The 23676-nt window shown below is 37.0% G+C and overlaps 2 protein-coding genes across 5 annotated transcripts in view; both read left to right on the plus strand.

Annotated features, from left to right (window-relative positions):
* The first annotated feature begins 1215 nt into the window (after positions 1 to 1215).
* smyd2a (SET and MYND domain containing 2a) lies at positions 1216 to 22572 on the plus strand. The gene is made up of 12 exons (XM_057853315.1): positions 1216 to 1537; positions 2772 to 2835; positions 2905 to 3015; positions 5917 to 5977; positions 10713 to 10840; positions 10956 to 11023; positions 11264 to 11366; positions 11460 to 11570; positions 15605 to 15728; positions 15811 to 15985; positions 16056 to 16164; positions 20842 to 22572. Exons 1-12 carry the CDS (start codon positions 1365 to 1367, stop codon positions 20923 to 20925), a joined length of 1311 nt encoding a protein of 436 aa, XP_057709298.1. The 5' UTR covers positions 1216 to 1364; the 3' UTR covers positions 20926 to 22572.
* A 751-nt stretch (positions 22573 to 23323) lies between these two features.
* The window catches only part of cenpf (centromere protein F), a 61127-nt gene continuing 60774 nt past the window's right edge, over positions 23324 to 23676 (plus strand). For all 4 annotated transcript variants that reach the window (XR_009062843.1, XR_009062842.1, XM_057833101.1 and 1 more), the window contains exon 1: positions 23324 to 23416. The gene's annotated coding sequence lies outside the window, so the exon portion shown is untranslated. The remainder of the gene's footprint in view (positions 23417 to 23676) is intronic.

Genomic DNA, 23676 nt, shown 5'->3' on the forward strand with positions numbered 1-23676 from the left:
CAGGGATCCCTATGTGGTCCTTGTTTAATATGTCTCTTTCCATATATAAGAGCTGTTGTTAAAAAAAAAAAAAGGGGGGGGGTCACTTTCACATTCACACAGATATAAAATTTATGCAGCCCATGCAACAGCGTTTCATTGAAAATGATTAAGCGCGGTGGTCCTTTAATCTGGCCTCCTGAGCATTTTCATTTCCAAGAATCCTGTAATATTAATGACAAGCATCTTGGCGTTTTTCCCCACCATTAACAATGGTTTATTGGAATGTGTGTGGCCTTTGTATGAGTTACATTAATTGATCTCATTCACTAATTTGGCAATTGACATGTAACTAAGCAATTTAAAATATTGAAGTCAGAAAATACTCGCCATGAATAAAAGACCAAAGAATTGCCATAATTTTTAGTTTGCAAATCAAAAACGAATATAAATAAACCGTTTTTCTCAATGATTTATTTTTTCACAGCAAATTTGCATATCTATAGCTACATATACACGTATGTGCGTGCATGTATCATTACATAAAAGTATTATGAGAATAATTTAACAATATATCAAATGGAAAACTAAAAATAAGCATGAATGCCAAAGTAATATCACTATAATTTTTACTGTTACTATTTGCAGCAGCATCGTAAGGAATAAAAGTGTACTGTTATAACATTTTTCCACCTGGGGGCGACAAAAACATTGGTGCACGTATTGGGCCCTGGAAGAAGAAAATGCTCAAGCCTAAACTGTAGATAGGACTGAAAGATAAGATATTTAAAGGCGGAGGCATAAAAGACTCGTAACATGACGGATTTACAAATTGTTTGTTCAATAACAAATGGTATTAACGTACGTATGGTTCAGTTTGGTTGTTCAAAATGTTTACCCTCAATAATTTCTAAGTGTACAGATATCTACGGCATCTCTGACGTTTATGAAAAATTTTAAAAATCCAGCTGTTTCAATATCATTTGAAAATTGAGAAAGGTACATATTGTTACTTTTGTGCCAGCTTGATACCCACTTAAACAAAGCTTTGCAATAATTTTGCCTTGCAAAAAAAAAATCTGTAAAAAAAAAAAAAAAAAAAAAAAAAAAGATTAACTGTACAGAAAAAATGTCCTATTTACATTATTGACCATAAAATTATGCAAGAACAACTGTGTGCATCAACGAAACTTTTTTCTTAATTAGCAGTGTTATCAAACATCTCCGACGCAATATGGCCGACAAGCGACGACGTTTGTCTGAATTTGCTCATAGTGCGCATAGGACATCTAGTTATATTTATATGATATATATGCTGGAGCTGATCCAGATCCTGTCAAGCTAGTATCACAGAGAGTGCATACAGTTACGTACTCAAGGGAAGCATGAAGAACGAAGGCATAGAGGGGACGGAGCTGTTCCTCAGCCCGGAAAGAGGTCGAGGTCTTCGGGCACTCAGACACTTCGAGGTGGGGGAGCTGGTGTTCGCCTGCCCAGCCTACTCGTACGTGCTAACAGAAACAGAGAGAGGAGCACACTGCGAGCACTGTTTCACGAGGTAACACACTGTTAGCTTTGCTCACTAATGGTTTATTTGTTTTAGTTTAAGCTTCTTATTTTAAGTTAGGCATGTGGTCAATGTCAATGCTAAGGTAAGCTTCTAAACGTCTGGGCGCCCACTTTAACAGGAAAAATTTGGCTAGTACTCTGTTTTCTCAGCATATGGTAATCCATCACTTTCCTCCTTGTAATTATGAATAATGAATACCATAATGGAGCACAAGTCACAATAATTCACTCACAACCTACACAATGTTTTGTTCAAATCTGTCTTTAGGTGGACACTTATCTTACTAAAAATGAAATTTTAATTTCCCCCAAACATTCACACTGGAAAAACTATATATAATAAAGTAGTGCTGGGTTTAGATTCAAGTTTAACATCAATCTCATTCAGTTGAGAGTACTCAAGTAGTTTTGACACATTTCATGTTTTTTATGAAAAAAATATGTACTATTTTTTTCCACTGACGGACCAGCGAGTTAAAAAAAAAACAAAATTCTACTGGCAAAACGGGCACCAACAAGAAAAAAAAAATCTACTGGCGGAAACAGGCAACAGCAAGTAAAAAAAACAACAACTTTTTTTCTACTGGCGGAAATGGCCTTCTTGTTTTGTTGGGGGAAAAAAACGTTTTCATACTTTTTTTTTTTTTTTTTTTTTTTTCAGTGGCGGGAATGGGCTTCTATAGAAATGTAATTAAGCTACTAAATGGTGCCAAATTCTCTTAAACACCCTGTAGATATTTTCCAAATCACAAAGTGAATGCTGAAAAATGTGGGGGGTTTTTTTCCCGTTTTTTTTTTATTTATTTTTTTTAAATCTTAGACAAAGGGGAAAGAAGTGGCATTAAATTCAATATTTAATCACTTATAATGGTATCCTCTTAAGCCACACTGTCTTCCACACATGCATGTCATACCCATGCTCCATTAAGGTTTGTGGAGCAGTGAAAGGTTAGGGTTCTAAATATAGCTGTCCATGTGTCCCAGTAGTTGAGGAAAGGAGAAGGCCACGAGTGAATGTGTTGAACATTTGCTTCATTCTATTTTATTGAAATGCGCATAACAAAAACACAAGATAACTTTTGGAGTTTAGATGCATAGGCAAACTTTGGAAGAAAGTTTTTGTAGTATTCAATAAAATGCATAGGCAATGTCAATTTAATTCACTGTCTAAAAACTATGGTTAACACTTTCTCACATATCAATAATGTGTTGTTTCTTTCCAGGAAAGAAGATCTTTTTAAATGTGGCAAATGTAAGCAGGCCTACTATTGCAACATTGACTGCCAGGTATTACGCTAGTTGATATTATGATATGACTATCGCAGGGTTGGTAATTTTCTTTGTGAATGCACACAGCGAGGGGACTGGCCCATGCATAAACTGGAGTGTGTTGCTATGTGCGCCTATGGGGAGAACTGGTGTCCATCTGAGACGGTCAGACTTGTGGCCAGAATCATCATGAAACAGGTAAACGCAAATTTAGTAATAAGCTGCTCATCGGCTATTTTAACAGTGCCTCATTTGCATTTGTGAGAAAATGGGGAGTTCATTTAAAAAATCCACACATTGGTAAATTTATGTCAGTGCATTTTGAGGGATACAAGTATAAATACTGCATACTTTTATCTTATTTTATCTACATTTGGCAGTGTTTCTCTCCAGCTGTGCTGGCAAACAGCAGCAAGTCGTTTTTAATAACACTTGGGAGCAATTTGAAGAAAAAAATTAGTATGCTGATTCAACAAGCCTACCATCCAGATAGCGAATTATAAAGGAGCACTGAGAAAGTAGACTTTCACCTAAGAAGCCAAATTCAAAGCATTGCCATATATCTGACCTCTGTCACTTTTAATCTTCTACCCTTTCTCTTATCATATCACATACCACTCAAATGTGAGTTAATTAGGCTAATGCAGTATAAAGTCGTGAAATTCCTTGTTTGACCTCTGTGCCTTTGACCTCATTACTCCCAAAATTTAATCACCTCTTTTATTTCATTTTGCAAACATATCCGGCAAGTTCGATGTTATTTCCTTTATTCTTTGTTGAATACAAACATACAGACATACGGAAGTTATACACAAGCTCTGCGTTCGGTAGGTTTCCCTTAAAACATAATGGCTGCCCATTATTGGGGCATCAAACACCATAAGCTCTGTAAAGAGCTTTAAATGGAAATCTTTAACTTAACTACTTGCACATAGGCGGGGAATGAGGGGTTAGCATGTATGCTAATCCTAAAGCAACATCATAAAAACATGAATACCGTAATTTTCTGACCATTAGCCGCTACTGCAGCTTATTTGTGGATTTATTTGGGTTAATGGGTAACACTTTATTTGACAGTAGCGTCATATGACTAGAGGTGATAATCTTGGGGCACCTTACGATTCAGAGGCTACGATTCGATTATAAATCGATTATTGAAGCACCCCCTCCCCCAGCTATTAGCTGCTTTTAATGTTTCGTACATTGGTTACAAAATTGTACAAAAATCCTCTCAGGATTAAATAAACTATTTCAGTATCAAGTTAACAGTTCAAAACAGTAAATAAAATACTCAAGTCCCTATTCTGTATCAGCAGCTTTAAACTACATTCAATTAATTTAATGTTGTGAATCAACCGTTAAAGTTGTTAAAATTGTTCCCGTTATTCCATAATCCATAATCCAAGATTTTGCCGATTTTAGGAGTATTTTAGATAAAAAGTTAATAAGGTTCGCTCGGGAGGTTCGCTATTACAGCCTTCCAGAGAAGTCTACAGCTTTAAGATGGCGGCTGTTTACTAACGCTGGCCAGTCTGTCATTTCGCATCTAGTTTTCAATACATGTGCTAATGCCGCCGAGTCTCATTTCGCATCTAGTTCTATATATATATGTGATACCTGCCGTAGCATTATGTGGGCGTATGTAGTGGCTGTCGGCGCAGTCAGGTATTATTGTTTTTTTATCTAGCGGCATGAGTTGAGCATGATGTTCCAAGAGAGTCTGGCGGCAGCCCGCCTCTCTCGGTACCCTGCGCCGCTCGTGTTTGCTCTCGGTTTGTCCCTAATTGCGTCCCAAAGACCGCGCTGACTGTGTTTTAGTTCCGCTTTACTTGGCATATTTCAATAATCGGAATTTTGATGTTTGTGAATAGTTCTCCAATCTTCCACGGCAGAATCGCGAATAATCTAAGAATCGGAAATTTCGCACACCTGTACATAAGACTGTCATAATTATGACATGACACTATCGTGGGCAATACTGAGTGCTTATTACAGATGTCATTAAGTGGCATCCAGCAAATTATGTCAGTAACTCCATTTAAGTCCAGCTCGGATCTTTTACATCTATTAAAAGTGAGATATTTTGCTGGATGACACTTTATGACATCTGACATAAGCATTCATTAATGCTCATGATGGTGTCTCATGGCGCCACTGTCAAAAAAAAGTGGTACCAAATGCAATAACTTGCAATTAATGAAACAACTGGAACAGTAACTGAAGACATAGTTAGCACAGAACATGAATTTTGATTGTTATTTACATCTGTAGCGCCACAATGCATGCAAGGAGGCATGTTGGATGACAACTGTTGACAGCAGGTGGCAGAAGAGGTTGACTGTCTCCCCCAAGGGAGCAGTGATGGCCAAATGAAGCTTTGCAGCCAATTGGTTCAAGGCTTCATGGGGGTTCATTTGGTCTTCTGACTGTCATATGATGCCGCTGTCAAACGAAGCATTACCGGTTAATAACTTTTGGTGTAAATATCTCATAATACAGTGAGGACAACTGCGGTTTATCGTCCAGTGCGGCTTAGCTATGAACAAATGGCATTTTCGTGTCAAATTTGGTGGGTGGCAGCTTATTGTCAGGTGCGCCTCATAGTCCAAAAATTACAGTAATAGGCTAATTGACACCGTCAAATTGTTTCTACATACTGCTTGAGTTTGTGTGTGAATGGTTGTTTGTTTCCTTGTGGCTTACGAATGACTGGCAACCAATTCAGGGTGTTCCCTGCCCATTGCGTTTAGTGTAGGCTCCAGCACCCTCCGCGAACTCTGTGATGATAAGCAGAACGGAAAAGAATTCTTGCACAGAATTATAATTCTAGTTGTCTCATCATTTGTGAAAACATAATAGTGTTAAATAAACATTGCACTCATGCATGTTTTATTTATAATTTCTTTGTGTGTCAATATTTAAAATTTGAAGTCCAGTATTTTTCATATTTAATAATAAAACTTGAGAAAATTTGAGATCACTTTTGGATTCCGCACCCTAAAATGAATTAAAATCAGCTGTCTGACTATAGTCAATAAAAAAACGTGTTACTCAATGTGATATTCCTCTTTGTTTTTTTAATTTCTGTCACATTTGCAGAGAGTCACAACAGAGCGAACGCCATCAGAAAGACTACTGCTGCTTAAAGAGTTTCAAGCGCGTAAGTACGCTTGCCTGGATGCATTGAGACATTTTGCCCTTTTCATTAAGAAGCTAGAATAACCGGAGGACACTTACAGAGCTCTAGCAAAACCAAATCAATTACAAAACATGTTTGTCTATTTTTTTTTTCCAAATAGAAAGACAAATTGCTTTTACATTCAAATCTTGTGAATGCAGTTCAATTTGATTTGCCTGACTTCCCCCCAAACTTTCATGACATTCATATAGGGCTGGGTATTGCGGTCTGATGCGTTTTGCAATATGAGCCATTATGGTAAAGCATACCTGTCAACCCGAGGCGCTTGGCAATCTTACAAATAGTGACGTATGCCCTTACAAATTGATGACTAATTTTACAACGTATTATATCACGCGCAATATGTAACAAAAATAAAACTAAATTTTTTAAATAATATGAATTTATTTGTAATATTGTCACATATTACCTGGTGCAATCAAAGAACAATATTTTCAGCTACATCATGATTACTAAAATTTAACAGTGACTTTTGTTATAATTGTATGTAGCACTTTTGGCAATTTCTGTCTTGTCTTTTGATGGCTGCACTTCAGCTCGCAATTCAGTTTGACTTGAAGGTAGTTCGTTAGTGTGTCCACTTATAAATTAAAAAGGTCAACTGATAAAATTAACTTACCGATGCAATCTTTGAGTCAGGGAACATTTCTTTTGCTAATTCTAAGAAGTGATCAGCAGTAGTTGCAGGCAAATTGTGTTCGGCAATAAATTGGCAGAATAAAATCTCTACTTTCGTCACTTTTCATTCTGCAGACTGCATCTTTATGACCAGTGTTGTTAATCTTACTTTAAAAAAGTAATTACAGTTACAAATTCTCCCAAAACGTAATTGAGTTAGTAACTCAGTTACCTGAATGTAAGAGTAATTAGTTACTAGGCAAAGTAACTGGTGTTACCTTTCATGTTTTTTTTTTCATTTTTTCAAAAAAAGAAAAAACATAGTAACCTTTGCTATGTTTGGAAGTCACTTAATGTTGTGAATCAACCGTTAAAGTTGTTAGAATTGCTCCCGTTTTTGCATTAGTTTCCTTCTGTCTACTTTCGACGTGAAAGTTTTAAAACTGTTTCATCATTTAAATATCGATTCAAGTCAAGATTTTTCTGATTTAGGAGTATTTTAGATAAAAAGTTACTTAGGTTCACTAGGAAGGTTCACTACAACAGAGCCTTTATGAGAAGTCTACTGCTCTACGATGGTGGTTGTTTACTAACGCTGCCGAGTCTGTCATTTGCATCTAGTTCTAGATGCATATGATATCTAGTGTAGCATCAAGTGGGCGTAGATTGTAGGCTGTCCGCTACAGTCAGGAAATATTGGAGCCACGTAGCCTTGCATTGCGTTTGCAACAGCGTCACAACACTCTTCCCTCCTTCCCACTCTTCTATCTCCGTGTCTCTGACTTTTCTCGCGTCATTCAACCAACGTAGTAACGCATAGTAACGCACATTGTCTCGTTGCCGAAACAGTGACAAAATCCGAATGGAGGAAAAAAAGTAACACTCGAAAAACGTACAGATTTTCAACGTACGGCGTACACATTTAAAAATCAGTGCTCACTTTTACAAATTACGCCGAAAGCGTACAACTTGACCAGTATGGTAAAGGCATATTGAAATATGCATTGCAATATATTGGGCAATTTATTAAACTTTTTTTGTTTACAGATGAATGAAAAACCGAAGACAATGTTTAACTAATCAATTTATTACATTCTACTGCAAATGATTTTCAGGCATTATAGCTAGCTAGCTATAGCCATATACTGTAGCTAAGGCTACATATTTGACGATTAAAAAAACTCAAAATGTTTTTAAAAATCGTGAGATTGTAGTTTCATATTTCACAACCAATTCAGGAACAATTGACTGATAATAAATGGGTAAATACTATGTAGTATTTCTCAAAAAGATACTCATGCAATGTATTGGAATCTGAGCACCGTATATTGCTATATGTGTATTGTCACTTCATATTACACAATATGGCGACATAACGGTAATACCCTGCTTTACATTTAAATGGCTTTTGCTAAAGACATGACCCATCTTTGTCGTTTTTATATACAGTAGTGTAAAGTTAATTAGAATATTAAGCATACCTGTCTCACTGACCGACTTAAATTGAGCAGTATTACTTCCTCTGTATTCTTAGTTATATCTAGAATCAGTATTAGTGAGATAGTAAATTACATTAACGGTGAGTCTATTGGAGACTCCACTGTAGCCTCATTCACTCCCTCCAAATGTGCAGCACACAGGGAGTGAAATCCCAAGACTCCTCATGCGGTAATTTCAATTCTCTGTGCCCTTGAGCGAGGTAGTCAATGATTGTGTAATTGAACATGCGCTCACAGGACTTTTAATGGTTTTTTTTCCCAGAGAAAGGTATTCACAGTTGAAGTTGTTTTCCAGCGCAAACCTGCATGTTATTATTTGCATCATTGGGTACCGTGCCTGTTTGTCATGCATACAAAGCATTTCAGGGACCAGCTGCTGCCACCTGTGTGCATTTGCGTGACTGAAAGTGACACATGGCGTCCCTCTGCCATGTGCTCTACTGCAGCGCCTTGTGATGGGAACGGCACTATTATACGAGAAGTTATTGTAACATAAAATCTGCCTATGTTGTTTTTATTTATACCATTTTTTGTTGTTGTCGTATTTGGCCTTTTTGTCTTGTAATGTTATTACAGTGACATAGTCAACCACAGGACATTTTTAGTTAAATATATACAAATACATAATCAATTTTAGTGGCAAATGCTCCAATCTCCTCCTGCCTTTCTTGTGCTTCCATTGTTCACTTATTCATGAACATGTTAAGAAGCAGGTAATGAGTTGGACGCAGTACAATAAAATAACAAATAATGGTGTTTTCATGCCCTCTAGTGCTGATTTTATCTTATTGAACTTGTGTAAAGCTTAAAATTCTCAAAACGCAGCTTCAGACACTCACTGGCCAATTTCCATGAATTTTTTTTTTTTAATTGATTTAACTTTAGGAAGCATGATATAGTTATTATTCGAACAGAGCCACAGTTGTTGAGGGTCATAGTCTGCCAACTAGGGCTGCCACAATTAATAGAGACCTAACCCATTATCTTTTTTTTCATCAATTCATCCTCTAGAGCAGGGGTCGGTTTTTGGTTGAGAGAGCCATGAACACCACATATTTTTAAATGTAATTCCGTGAGAGCCATACAATATGTTTAAAACTAAAAACACAAGTAATGTGTGCATTCTATGGAAATTCAACACTTTTAAAGTACAATAAGTCTGAATTATTTTTAATAACATTGTTATGCTGTTGCTAATCAATGATGAGTATTTCTTATCAATAATGCGACTTCTGGTGCTGCATGGTTTTGCTGATGGCTTTGTAGTCTGGTTGATACTTGGTTTGGGTTAAGCTTCATGCAGGCGTTGAGAAACTTATGCACAGAGCACCATCTGTGCACACCGAAACAAGTTTATCCATCGGTAGATTTTTTTCTTTCGTGAACTCAGGACTTGGATAAATCCTCCCCTCTTGTTGTCACTTTCATAGTCAAAACCTTGCAATCATGCTGAACGGGGATAAATTGCTTACGTCTATTGACTCATCCAAAGCGAGAGAAAAAAAACGGTACACCATTTATGTTCTTTCTTTCCTGCTGAAAAGTGCGATACTCCTCGTATTTTTTCTTTTTGCCATCTTCTCAAAAGGGTTTCTAACAACGCGGAAAACAAAACTAAAAACGAGGGAAGTTTATGTCCCAATCTCACGCACATGTGCACATCAGCCGCTATTTTCGACACACTGACATGTATGTTTGCAACTTTCCCACTAAAATTACTGCGAACGGTCTACTAGTCGCCAGTGACCTCCTTTGCGCATAATGAAACTTTTTTTTTTTTTAAATAATTAAAGATTTGTCTGCGAGCCTGATGCAGGTGTCACAAGAACCAGATCTGGCTCGCGAGCCATAGGTTCCCGACTCCTGGTCTAAGAGGCATTATTAATCTAAAAATGGTCATAATCTTTTGTTTTGTTAAGGCCTTAATAAAAAAATATTCTGTTGTAGTTTTCTTTTTTATGCATCAGTTTTAAAGCGCAAGCAATGATTAAGTGCATCCCAGAGAAAAGAATTTCGTTACAGAAAGACAAAAGTGAGGAAAATATAAATAGCCAATATTTTCCGAAAGTAGGTAAAATGTCATTGACTTTTTAAATGCTATTAGTACTATTTCAGGGGCTGTTTACGCGAAAACTGTATCGGAAGGTTGGTAATGCAAGAACACAGTGAAGTGTGTGTGTGTGTGTTTTATGTTTTATTTATTTTCCAATTTTATTTCCTAAGTGTCTGAACTTTTAACAAAATTAAAAAGGTAAAAGAAATAGTATTCTTTTTTATTTATTGATTTCAAAAAATATTTTTTTAAATTTCTATTTCTAAAATCCTCACTTTTTCATTGAGGACTAAAGAAATTTTATAGATCGATATAAACTTTATTTGCCATTCTGGTATGCATAAATGAATACAGAATTAAATGTTGCATTTGACTCGCAGTGTTAAGAATAAAGTAAAATTTTAGCAAGAAACAGGAAGTCCGTGCACGTGATTTACTTTCACGGGCCAAACAAAATGATCTGGTGAGTTCAATCTGGCTCCACGAGTTTGACACTTGTGACCTAAATCATCCATTTAATTCCCAGATTTAGACAAGATGGACAGCGAGAAAGACGAAATGAACCAAACAGACATCGCTGCCTTGCACCATTTCTACTCTAAGCACATCAGCAATATCCCAGATGACCAGGCTCTTACTGAGCTCTTTGCACAGGTTTGTTGCCTCATTGACATAGAGTATAAATGTATAGTAAAATAAACAGTGACGCATTTGCAAATGAAAGAATGATTACACAAGACTTGATAGATTTTTTAATGTCTGCGTGCAGGTTAATTGCAATGGTTTCACAATTGAAGATGAGGAGCTCTCACATTTGGGATCAGCCGTTTTTCCTGAGTAAGTAAACCAATATCGTCCTCCAACCAGAGTCCATGCTGCATATTTTTGATGACCAACTTGACCATTTGCCACTTAAAGTACCCCTATCATATCATGTAGTATTTTTCTGAATTTGATCGATTAGACTTCACTGAGCCACAACCCGTTGTCCTTCTGTTTGTAAAATGAACCAAAAAAGCGCAAAACACAGATTTGATTCCATGAAAAGCGTTAATGTATTGACGTGATTCCTTCCAGTGTAGCACTGATGAACCACAGCTGCAGTCCAAATGTCATTGTCACCTACAAGGGCACAGTAGCAGAAGTAAGAGCAGTGAAGGAAATCAGCCCGGGAGAGGAGGTAAGTATTGACATACTTGTGTTCTTGGTCACTTCTATTACAAACACGGTTCATTTCGGATTAACCTTCTAATTTTTTTTTTTTCCCTCTTAGGTCTTTAATAGTTATATCGACTTGCTGTACCCCACGGAGGACCGAAAAGAAAGGTTGTTAGATTCCTACTTCTTCACATGCCAGTGTACGGAGTGCACCACAAAGTCAAAGGTATTAACATTTGCCCACATGCACACACAAACACACTGTTAAATGTTTTTATTAGTCATATTAACTTAAGATTTTAAATAGAAATTTGGAAGTTCTCTTATTTTGCATATTATTTGCTCATTTGATTAAGTTCATATTGTGAGTTATATTGAGTAAGCCTGTCGCAATATGCAATAGTTCCATTTATCGCACGGTAAATAAAAATGAAGGCAGTAAGTTTTCCGCTGCGATTTATCGCCTTACATGCACGTGTGTGCGACGTACGGCTGACATGCTGTTAAAAGGTCGGCTTCCTTGTTACCAACTACGCAAAATGCATTTTCGTTCTGGGTCTGGCAAAAAATAGCGCCGTAGCCAATTTGTTCCCATTATATCCTATTGTTCAACGTGTACCGGCCGCGTCAGTGCTCCGGATTGACTGCGGACCATCTCCGGCTGGTTGAGGTTATTTTTTGTTTAGTGCAGTCTAAGTTTAGTGCAGGTGAAGAGAAAAAAGAAATGGTGACGCTTACCATTGAAATGAAGATGTAAATGATAGCAAAATATAAGCATGCTGAGTGCATCCATGAACTGGGTCGACAATAGGGCCGTAGAATGTCGATCTCGGCCGGCGGTCCTCCTCCGTTCGCCAGTCTTTATAAGTTAAGGTGACAGTTCTTATTGTAGTAAAATCACCAAAGGAATAGCCAGCTTCGTTAGGTTTCTAATCATTTATTCCATAAACTCGCCGAGTGTCCACTGCTGTTGACGCCAGGATCGAAACAGAAAGTAAAATAGCGCTCTCCTGCTCACCGTCAGCTCCGCGGTGCGTTCAGGTACAGCAAAAAAAAGTCCGCCACATTAGAACCCGATTTGTTACATTATTACAGGTACTGTACTGTATTATTATTATTATTATTGCTATTATTATATTATTGCTATTCTGATTTTATTCATATTTTATTTGTTTTGCTCTTTGTAATTGCTATTTGCAATAGTAACAGCAGTATTTATCAAGGTTGTAGTGTGGGTTTTTGGGCTTTGGAATGAATTAATGGAATTATAATGTATTCTTCTGGGAAAATCCTGCTCGACATACGACCATTTCAACTTACAAACAAGCTCCTGGAATGAATTAACTTCGTATGTAGAGGTACCACTGTATTACACATGGAACGCCATAGCAAAAGCTATGAGGGGAAAAGTTTTCATTTGCCTAGATACTTATTAAGTGGAATTGTATTTTTTTCTTAGAAAACACATTTTATTTATTCTGTGTTTCTGTTCAGTATTGATATTGTTGTCTTTTACTTAAAAGAGGCATGGTCTATTGTTTTTAGTTGTGGTTTCTTAAAAAGTATTTTTTAATTTAAGAGTAAACATTTATTACGTTAAATGGTTGTACGTGATCTATTAATATATACTGTATTCTCAGTGTTATTGTAATTTTTTTTTTTTTTTTTAAATTTAAATTGGGGGGGGTGCAATAATATGGCATACCACAACAATTTATTAAATAAATTATCGCACACTAAAATTTGTTATCGCGACAGGCCTAATAAAGAGTTGAATTAACTTATTGTCAGGGGAGCAAATCAGTTCTCCCTGTTTTTAGATGAAAGAAGTCTTTTAAAAGTTTACTTATGATCATAAGGAGAACATCAATCACACACGGAGTACGAGACTCTGATGTGGCAGCGCTCAGAGAACTGTCATAATACTGGATTAAATGGTAATAATGGGTTAACTGGTAAAACAATGGTCCCATGATTATAAGACAAAATACGTCAAATCATGAAGCGTGGGTGGCCAGACCGCGCTTTTACCAATTAAATGTTAAATTGTATCTTTTGAAGAACAGCGTTACCCTCCAGAGCGCCTGCCTGCCCTTCTTCGCCTCAGGATATAGACAACTGTGCTCTGAATTATGAATTTTTAGATAACACTTGTACAATAGTTAAGCGATATATCAACATTTGATAAGCATATGTTGGGAAGCAATTCCTTGACATTTATCAAGTTTGTGGGCCATACTCACGTTCTTGTTGTTCTTCTTGGGGAGGACACTAACTCAAATTGGTACTTCTGTTATTCATGGAGACACACAATGAAATTTGGTAGGTATGTTCTAGGGATGTATACGCATTGACCCACTGAGCCGTAATTTTTTAATCTTAGGGCTGTTAATTTCAATAATTAATAGTGAACTTATTGTTTCCTGTAGGTTTTGAGTTAGCCAGTAGAGGGCATTCGTGCTCTTCTGTTGTACTTTTAATGTATCTTGGCTGATCCGGGCGTTTTTTTGTTTTTTTGTGTGTGTGTGTTTTTTAATACTGCATAGTGGGTATAAAATGTTTTTAGATGGATGAAAATATAATGACTATTTTTTTTAAATCATAATAGAGCATATAATTCCTAAAACTGGTTAACATTTTTCGAGAAGTAAAAAAAAAAAAAAAGTGCACACCTGTTTTTTTTTTTTTTTTTTTTTAATAATTTTTGTTTAATTTTTAACTTTATTTATTCCCCTTTCAATTTGGTTTTCGGTTGAGTTGTACAGGCTACCAATCAAGTTAGTACCGTACTTGAAAATGTTTTAAGTGATTCTTTTTTGTCTCACATTTTAATGAAGTTAGCATTTAAACAGAGTTATATTTGGATATTTGTCACAACAGGGCACACACGGCTGAATTCAAATTAGTGATGCACGATAATGCGTTTTTCAACCGATACCGATAACCAATAATCACCTCCTCCTTCCAGCCGATAACCGATAATGTCGAGCCGATAACTCTATTGAAAAAATATACATGTATACAAATTTAAATTATAAAAAACAGGAAATGTTACTGTGCAAAAATACAATTTATCACTACTTTTTCCATATCAAATGTGAGCAAGTAGGAAATTCCAACGTCGAATCATTGTATATTAATTAATATTCATAATGCTTACAAATTAATTACTTAATTGCACAAAAAATACCTTTAGGAGGGGTTAGGGTGCCGGCCCAGAATTCGACAAAACTGTGTCGGTTGCACACATTTGAAGGCTAAATAAAGTATAGAATTATCGGATTGCATTATCGGTTGAATTTTTTAAAAATCTCTATTATCGGTGTGACGTCATAATTGCCATTATCGGCCGATAATTATCGCTAACCGATATTATCGTGCATCTTTAATTCAAATGCATGAGAACAGGGGATTGCAATGTCAAAAAAGGTTTAATTCACAAAATGAAATGTAAAAACAGGATTCAAAGAACAACACAAACCAGGCCAAGGCTAAAACTTCAACTTCTTCAAGGACGGTGGTGAAGTAATGGCCTTCTGATTTCCAAAACACTGAAATGCACTGGCAAACTACAACAAACAGGAGAAGTATATAAGGACTCGGGCTAATGGCAAACAGGTGTAGTCAATCAGGTGATTGGGGAAGGAAAAACAAAGCTGACTGAAGTGAACACAAAGCAACCCACCAAAATAAAACAGGATGTGACAGGACTTGACGCCGCAGATGGCGGTTTGTAACCATTAGACTTCTTTTGGAGCAAAGCACTGATGGAAAAACACATTAGCAACTTTATTATATATTTAAATTTTTTGTGTTTCATGCAAAAGTATTGTGTGCCAATACACACGGGCGGCCGTGGCGCCGTTAGTAGCTCGAGTTGTTCTGGGACGGAAGGGTCAGCGATTCAGTTCCCGAATATGACTGCCGACTGTCCAAGCGCCCTTGGGCAAGGCACTGAACCCTAATTTGCCCCCAATGGGTTGGCAGCCCATTGCAGGCAGCAGCACGATTAGTGTGTGAATGTGTGCATGAAAGGGTAAACGTGTGCTAATGTAAAGTGCTTTGGGAATGGTAACTATGTAGATAAATGCGCTATATAAGTACTCTCCATTTACACACAATTCGGAATCACGTAAGCACTGAAAATATGTTGATAAACACCCGAATATGTTGATAAACACCCGAAGCACTGTATACTCAGTTTGTTGTTCTATTTACAGAACCCACCAATATCATTTCATGTGACTGTTTATTCCATAGGACAAAGAAAAAATGGAAATCCGAAAGCTGAGCTCTGGAGCACCTGAACCAGAGGAAATCCGAGCCATGGTCCGATATGCCAAGAATGTAATTGAAGAATTCAGGAGAGCAAAACATTATAAAAATATCCTTTTTTTTTCCCTCATCGCAAGAGTTAAATAAATCAGACACCTTCACTTGTCCATTGACTCCTTGACTTGTAGCACGCCCGAGCGAGTTGCTGGAGATGTGCGAACTAAGCCAGGAGAAGATGGGTGCCATATTTGCCGACACGAATGTCTATATGCTGCACATGATGTATCAGGCCATGGGCGTCTGTCTCTACATGCAGGATTGGGACGGAGCTATGAACTACGGAGAGAAAATCATACAACCATACAGGTAGAACAGAACCACTTTAAGGGAGTATTAATCTCATTCACTGAAACTTGTGCATTGACTTCATCTGCAGCGTGCACTACCCAGCCTACTCTCTAAACGTAGCGTCCATGTATCTGAAACTCGGCCGCTTGTATTTGGGGCTGGAGAAGAAGACGCAAGGGGTCAAAGCTCTGAAGAAGGTATTTTATTGCACTCTGATCTGGTTTTATTTTCCGTCGTATAAAATAGGCATTGGCCGATATCAGTTTCTAACAGTATGACAACTTCAAACAAATATTTTTCAATATGTATCCATAATGGAATAGGGGGTTAAAATTTGTTTTCATTAAAAAAATAAAAAATGAAACAATATATGGTGCTGTAAAAAAAAAAAAACTTTTTCTATACCAAATTCAGATTAATAAATTCTTAAATTATAATTTTGCATCACTTGTGAGTTGTTTTTAAACCTTAATGTGAGTTTATTTTGTGCTACTTGGGTGCTACCGGATACCTTTAAAGGGATCCTCTACTGTATTTTTAAGACAAGTAATTCTTGAAAGATAAATGTTAGTATGAGTTATAATAATTTGATATTAAAACCCCTCTTAATTTTTTTGTTTTAATAAAGTTTGTAAAATTATTTCAAGTGATAAGTCGCCATTCTTGTTATGTCGCAGTGCGTGACGTCACCGGGCCCGTTGCCGAAATTCCAGCGTGTCACTCGTTAGCTTTCCCAACATGTCGTCAGTTCTACCCTTCCTATTTGAACCAGATCTGAAAAGTGAGGAGCAGGACAGCACTGTCGGTCGTTCACAAGACGAGCTTCAGGGAAAAATGCGTGCAGCAAATACCTGATAAGACAAAAATTGGGCAAAAGTCTCAATGACAACACAGCGAGAGAGCGTATGCTGTTGGGAACTCCGGTTGGGAGCGAGAGTGTATGCTGTTGGGAACTCCGGTTTTATTAACAGATATTCAAGGTAAGCATATTCCGTTTTCAAACTTATCCCAATATAATTATTAAAGATACACGATAATATCGGTCGCCGATAATTATCGGCCGATAATGGCAATTATGACGTCACACAGATAATCCAGATAATAAAAAAATTCAACCAATAATGCAATCCGATAATTATATACTTGATTTAGACTCCAAATGTGCACAACCGAAGAATTCAGCACGCCACCTCCGCAACCCCTCCCCTCTCTGAAGCCCCTGAGGGAGGAGGGTTTGAGGAGGCGGAGTTACACGACAAGAAATAGTTGAATATTATGGCGGCTGTTACTAAAAAAACGACGCTCTCGCCATCTGCGAAACACGTACCGCAGAAGTTCCACGAGGCCGAAAGAAAGCGTCCTCATTCAAAACCACTAACTCAGCATCCATTTAAAACTGCATCACAAAGACTTTTGGAACGAATACGAGGCTGCTGCTAGCGGGAATGCTAAAGCTATTGTAAACCCTAAATTAAACTATGGGGCTTGTGACGATACAGAGTCGGGTTGTTTGGGAAAGCAGCCCAAGGCGGGTGGTAAACTCGCATCTAAGGCTAAACACCGGCACGACTGGAGGCCGATAGTTGGCAAGTAGCAGTCTTCCGACGGAGCCCGCCGCTCTGGCCGGTCCGGCAGGCCGCCGCTGCCTCGCTGCTGGCGGGGCAGGCAGAGCCCGGTTCCCCGGCTTCAGGACCTCCGGCGAACACCCCGGTTTCTCGAGAGTTCCCTCACGGCGTGCGAGCAGAGCCAGGCCCCGAATTTGCCGCGGCGAACCGGCCGGTGCGGGCGGATTATCCGGTATGAACGGGAGCTGCCGCCGCCGAGACAAGACACAATTTTTTTTTTACCAAAATGACCCGAGAGCCAAAGCCCTGGATAAAAAAATAATGCAGTTTATACGACCACCATTCTTCATGAAAAACATGCCAATCACATTTTCACCACGTACATTTGGAAAACTGATGTCCAGTAAGCAAGCTTATCATGACGGCAAAGTGGTTAGATGATAATTTAGCTGCCTTTATTTTCGGCTTAACAAAACTCAGGCACAAAACAACACACACGGAGATGCGAGCTCCAACTCCATCCAAATAGTACTGCCGTGTATCAGTTTAGCTGCTGTAAAGCAAATGTCGTGAGTGCCGCAAATGTAAACAAAGCGCTGCAGAATGGGTACATGACATCTCGCTCTTTTGAGTTAATCATTTTCACAGTGTGCAACAAAGCATATAATATTAGCAATCAGTTTTCAAATTAATTTAACATATTTGTCTGCTCAATTACAGTCACAGTAGATAATCAAAACTTATTGGCACTTGTGAACACTTATCAATTTAAATATGCACATTCCTGTTGTAATGAAATAACAATAATATTCTGTAGCCACAAATATTATTCAAAATCTTTTCTTCTTCCATGTTTTTTTTTAGGATTAATTATAATAATGTATTGCTTAAAACAAGGCTGTTAAGATTATTTTCAGATAGCTATTTTTCTTCCAAGAAATCTGAGAGAAATACACTTGAAGCGCTGGCAGATAATTTCACTTATTTCTAATAGATTTACACTTAAAACTGACTCGTTTTTAGGAGGTGTGTTTTGCAGTGTATTAATGTTATATATGTTAGGAATGGCTTACTTTTAAAGGCATTTTTGTGCAACTTAGGTATTTACTCTGTAAGTAATTGTTGCCAAAAGTTTGCCATTACACAATGTCAGACAAGCTGTCATTATTTAGATGTTGGAATTGACGACTTGTTCATATTTTATGTTGAAAAAAAGAGCAATAAATTATATTTTTGCACAGTAATATTTTCTTTTGTGTATACTTTAAAATTTTACATAAATCTTTTAATAGAATTATCGGCTTGACATTATCGGTTATGGGTTGGAATGAGGAGGAAATTATCGGTTATCGGTATCGGTTGAAAAATTTATTATCGTGCATCACTAATAATTATGTCGATTGTTAGCATCCAGAGCTGTTGTGTGCTTCACATGCAGTACAGGCCAAAGAGCACACCTTGTGTAATCCATGTCTTGTACATTGTAACGAGTGGGTGGTAGGATACGTGTATAAAAGTACCAAAAAGGGGAGAAGCTTCCACTTATGCAAATTTTATTCACAAAAAATATTTCCACCTTGACCACTCTTCACTCGGGAGCTCAGCAGTACGCAAACACGAGTTCCCTGACGAACTCCAACATTGTTGTAAGGTCCATGTCAGAGTCACTGTCGTCACTGTAGCGTGCCATAGTGCTTTGATTATTTGGTATGATTTGGGAAAAACTCCCACGAAGAATAGTAAAAAAAAAAAAAGATATCAATAGTAATCCAAATCTGCGTTTTTTTACTCACTCGAAGATCCAGGAATTAGACCGATCCCATGGCAATGTTGCAGCTGCGATCAGGCCGTCGATTCCACAAAATAGACTGATCCGAAAAGCCGCTGTGGGACCGACGAATAAAAAAAAATGGACAGATCCGAAACCAATATTGCAGAATCGGATCCAGAAAATAGACGGATCCCTTACTTGACTGAGGATCAAGGAAAAATGTTCGGGCGCCAGTTGTAACGCGTGGAGGGTAGGATACGTGCATACAGGGACCAAAAAGGGGGAGAAGCTTCCACTTATCCACATTTATTCACTAAAAATAATAATTACACCTTGACCACTCACTTCACTCCCCTTGTTTCCATTTGACTGGAAATTGCATCCAAAAGCAGCACATCGTGGCATTTTACTTCGTGAGTTTAGGCAGCAATAAGCAATTGTGGAACACGCTACACATTTGGAAAGATCCCAATGACGTCATCACTGCGAGCCCGCAAACCATGGCGCCAACTTACGGTCAAAATATGTACCGGTAGTAAATAATATAAAATATTGCCATTGATTTAACATTTTACAAGAGAACAATTGTGGTTTATTAGAGTCTACATGTATTTAAGGTAGAGGATCACTTTAAGCACCATGTTGTTCTCCAGCAGGGAAAAATTCTCAGTAAAAACCGTGACTTAATAATTCAACTTTGAAATGGAGTGAACAATCCGTTAATTATTGAGGATTTTAACCCCGTCATCCTCGAGTTATGATTATTTTTTCTTAAATGTTTTTATTACATTCATATAGGACAGGGGTCTTAAACTTTCAGCCTATGGGCCAATATTTTGCAGCCTCGTTGTGGCATCCAATTTTAGTGTTAGTGTTAGCGGCGTATCTTTTTTTATTTTTCATTAATTGAAGGATGCATTTTGGGTAGAAAATCAATTATTAAAATAGTAATAATAAATAAATAAAAAAAACTGCAAATGTGCCATGATTAATAAAATGAAACAGCAGTAATTCTAAATAAAATGAAATAAATGAAAAACTTCAAAAAACCAATTGTAATAAATTGGGGGGAAAATCATGAAATAGCCATGAACAAATAAGTAAAATAATTAAAAACAAGAAAAAATCTTAAATAAAAAAAAAAGCCTGTATTAAATATTAAAAAATTTCAATTAAAATATTACAAAAAAATAAACTCCAGAAAATAAATCAAATTGTATTAAATTGAGGGAAAAATAAAGGCATGATTTCAAAGTGTCCTGTGTTTATTTTGCTCTGAGAGTTTATATTTTATCTATATTTAAAAATTACTTTAAGACTTTATTCTCGTAATATTTTGACATTGTCTAATAATAAAATTATAATATGTTGAATTTATTCTCATGGTCATATTTTTTTTTCTTTGTTTGACCCTAATACACTGTAATAAAAACATGTTTAAAAAATGAAAAAAAAAATCATTAATTTTTGAAGTGGCATATTTTTCCCTGTGTATTTAGAGTGCAACTAAATGCTCATGATATAACTATTGTGTGCAGGCACTGGCCATTATGGAGGTGGCTCATGGGAAAGATCACCATTATGTTGCGGAAGTCAAACGGGAAATTGAGGAGCAGAAATAAAAACAAACTTATCAAGAAAAGGAGGAGAGGAAGGCACACACCCTGACTGCATGGCATGCAATTTCCCCCCCAACATTACTGTACTGCTGCCTCTTTGGGGAGGATTTGCTATCATCTCTTCAAATTTTGGCTGTGCAAGCAACTACATACCAGTGTTTTAAATGCAACTTTTTGTTCTGTTCTAGGCCATTTTTTTTGTCTATGTCTCGGAACCATTTCTTTAAAAAAAAGTTTTTTGACTGCCTTGCAAGAAGCATTTTGGATGAAACTAAGACGTCTTGTCTTGACTGAACTTTACGCAATCCTGATTTTTCGTTTGAATAATGTTCAATTTGCAACACTTTATAACACAGCAGTGTTTTTACCAAACATCAGTGTTTCTTGCTTCTTCAAATCTTGTTTGAAACGTGAACTTAAGACTGATCATGCGTCATCAGGAACTCTGTAGCAACAAAAGAGAAAATGCAAAAAACCTTTCCTGGGTTAGTACATTTTTGGCTTTCTCTGTCGTGTTTGATGGACTTTAACTCGCATGTTGTTGTTGTTTTTTTTTTAATGTCTTCTTGTTGACCAGAAACACAGTGGGCTTTATTGGGATGTCTCTTCTTAGTGTACATTTATCAAGCACAACATTATAACGAGGAAATGCTTGCAAGTAAATTAATACCTCTCTGAACATTTCAATCAAAACTGAGCTTCTCTAGAAAGTCCAAATTTCCGAAACTCTTTTTGGAGTTGTGCCTATTACAGTTTCCCATGAGGAAATATTTGCTGTCATTGAAAGAAATATCATTTTAGATTTGTAAAATATGTGCTGGCCTAAGGCCAGCGAAACTACAGCAGTTGTATTTTTTGCTGTTGTTGCACCCTCTAAAATGACAAGTTTTCAACCAGAAGTTTTGAAACGTCAATCGCATGCATTTTATGTTTTGATTATTTGAATCTCTTTGTTCATGTGTGTGTTCTTAACTTATTGGCTGCCATTGACAACGCTGGACATCCAATCCATTTGAAGGGTCCATTTTGCTGCCACCCTTCAACTTCAATTAGTTTGGACGTCTACTAGTGATGAACCCATTCAAAGAGTTTTAATTTAGTTTTTAAGAACCACGTGATTAGATTAATTTCTGTAAACAATATTTTTTTCAATTCTTCTGGGCTTTGAAATGTTGCACTAAATGTTAATAGAAGATGTCATTTGTGGCAAACTTGAAATATTTATGTCAGTCTTTTGATGTATCTTTACTTCATGTACTGCCAGCATGTATTTGTAGCCTTTCCAATTTTTTCCTCTTTCAACTCTGGGTCCAGCTTACCTATTGTTATGAGGGGTCACAAACAGTAGCGACCTTTGGTTTGTAAATATGATGATGGCTTGTTCTGCACTCTGTAGGAAATAACATTTCAAGGGCTGTCAGTGATGAATCGACCTTGCGCCTCTTTTTCAGTGATGTCATAAAACAACTGTACGGCACGTCAACTATCCCAATCAATCCAGTATATTGCATGGACATGTTTCATTTAAAAACAGATCATTTTTTTTCACGGCATGAATGGTTGTGGAATGCAAAAAAAATAAGAAACATCTTTCTGTACTCTGTGCAATCTAATAAATAGCATTATTGTACTCATTTACAATCAGCATTTTGTGTATATACCGAATTAAATGCTCGTAAGGTGGTAGTATACGCCCCCCTTTATCTCCCAAGAGTTAATTTATGAAAGAATAGTAAAGTTGTTATAACAGTAGAGAGATTGTTGATGAGTTTCCTAGTTTGAGTGTTACTGGTAAAATGCCAAGGTTACTGTGTGGTCAATGTTTTTGAAAAAATATATTTTTAGAGCAACCTTAAGTACGGTATTTGTTATTGTATTAAAAATATACATGAGAGCGATCATTTAATACCGAGTAAAAGAAAATGCATTCATTTTTTAAGTCATTCCACTGAAATGCAGTAGTGTGTTTTTGCGCACACAGTGTATGTGTATAGCTAGATGTTTAAGCGAGAGTCGGCGGCGTAATTACATGGCGGCCATCTTGCGTCGGAAGACTTCTTAAGCGGGCTCGAGGGCAGCGGACGTAAAGAGTGAAATTCAGTGAAAACACACTTGACTCAGTGATTTAAAAAAAAAAAACTGATTTACTTACTTATCCAAAATTTATTTAAATACTATTCGATTATCGATATGCAATAAAATTATTGACGTTCGTGATAAACTAAACCATTTGAACATCAGTCGCGTTGGCTCATAGCGATCATCATGCATCTAGCATTGAACAACTATATCTATGCATTAAACACTTTACCACATGGTGGCACTGTGAAACAGTAAAAGCTCTAAACCAATCACGTGCGCTTTTTAAAATGCGTCACGAGCTCAAGCCAATCAGCGACGTCCTAGTTGAAACGCTGTTTGTTTCTCTTCAATTTGAATTTCCAACGAGTCTTCAACAATCATCTCAGCCTCCCACGGAAACCATCGCGCCAAAGTAAGCTTTTTAAGTTTCATTTGCATGGTTTTATTGTACTATTAATGTAACTAAACCCGTGTTTTCCTTAGTCGTGATATATATAAATGGACAAAATCCTACGTTTAAATGTTCAACGAAACTTTTGCTAAAGCTAACGATAATCTCTACTTACCATGGTGGTGGCCGCTTAGCGTTCTCTTACCCTGTCAAATATGTGAATTAAACAATCCTCATTGAAAGTTTGTTTCGAATATATTTTTCACAATATCATAGCAGAG

The sequence above is a fragment of the Corythoichthys intestinalis genome, chromosome 1 (assembly GCF_030265065.1).
Source record: "Corythoichthys intestinalis isolate RoL2023-P3 chromosome 1, ASM3026506v1, whole genome shotgun sequence".
Classification (NCBI taxonomy): Eukaryota; Metazoa; Chordata; class Actinopteri; order Syngnathiformes; family Syngnathidae; genus Corythoichthys; species Corythoichthys intestinalis.

Excerpts from the sequence above, each read along its gene's own strand:
- smyd2a (XM_057853315.1), top strand. The coding sequence starts at position 1,365 with ATGAAGAACGAAGGCATAGAGGGGACGGAGCTGTTCCTCAGCCCGGAA. Across the intron at positions 1,538-2,771 it reads TGCGAGCACTGTTTCACGAG|GAAAGAAGATCTTTTTAAAT; the intron begins GTAACACACTGT and ends GTTTCTTTCCAG. Across the intron at positions 5,978-10,712 it reads GCTTAAAGAGTTTCAAGCGC|ATTTAGACAAGATGGACAGC; the intron begins GTAAGTACGCTT and ends TTTAATTCCCAG.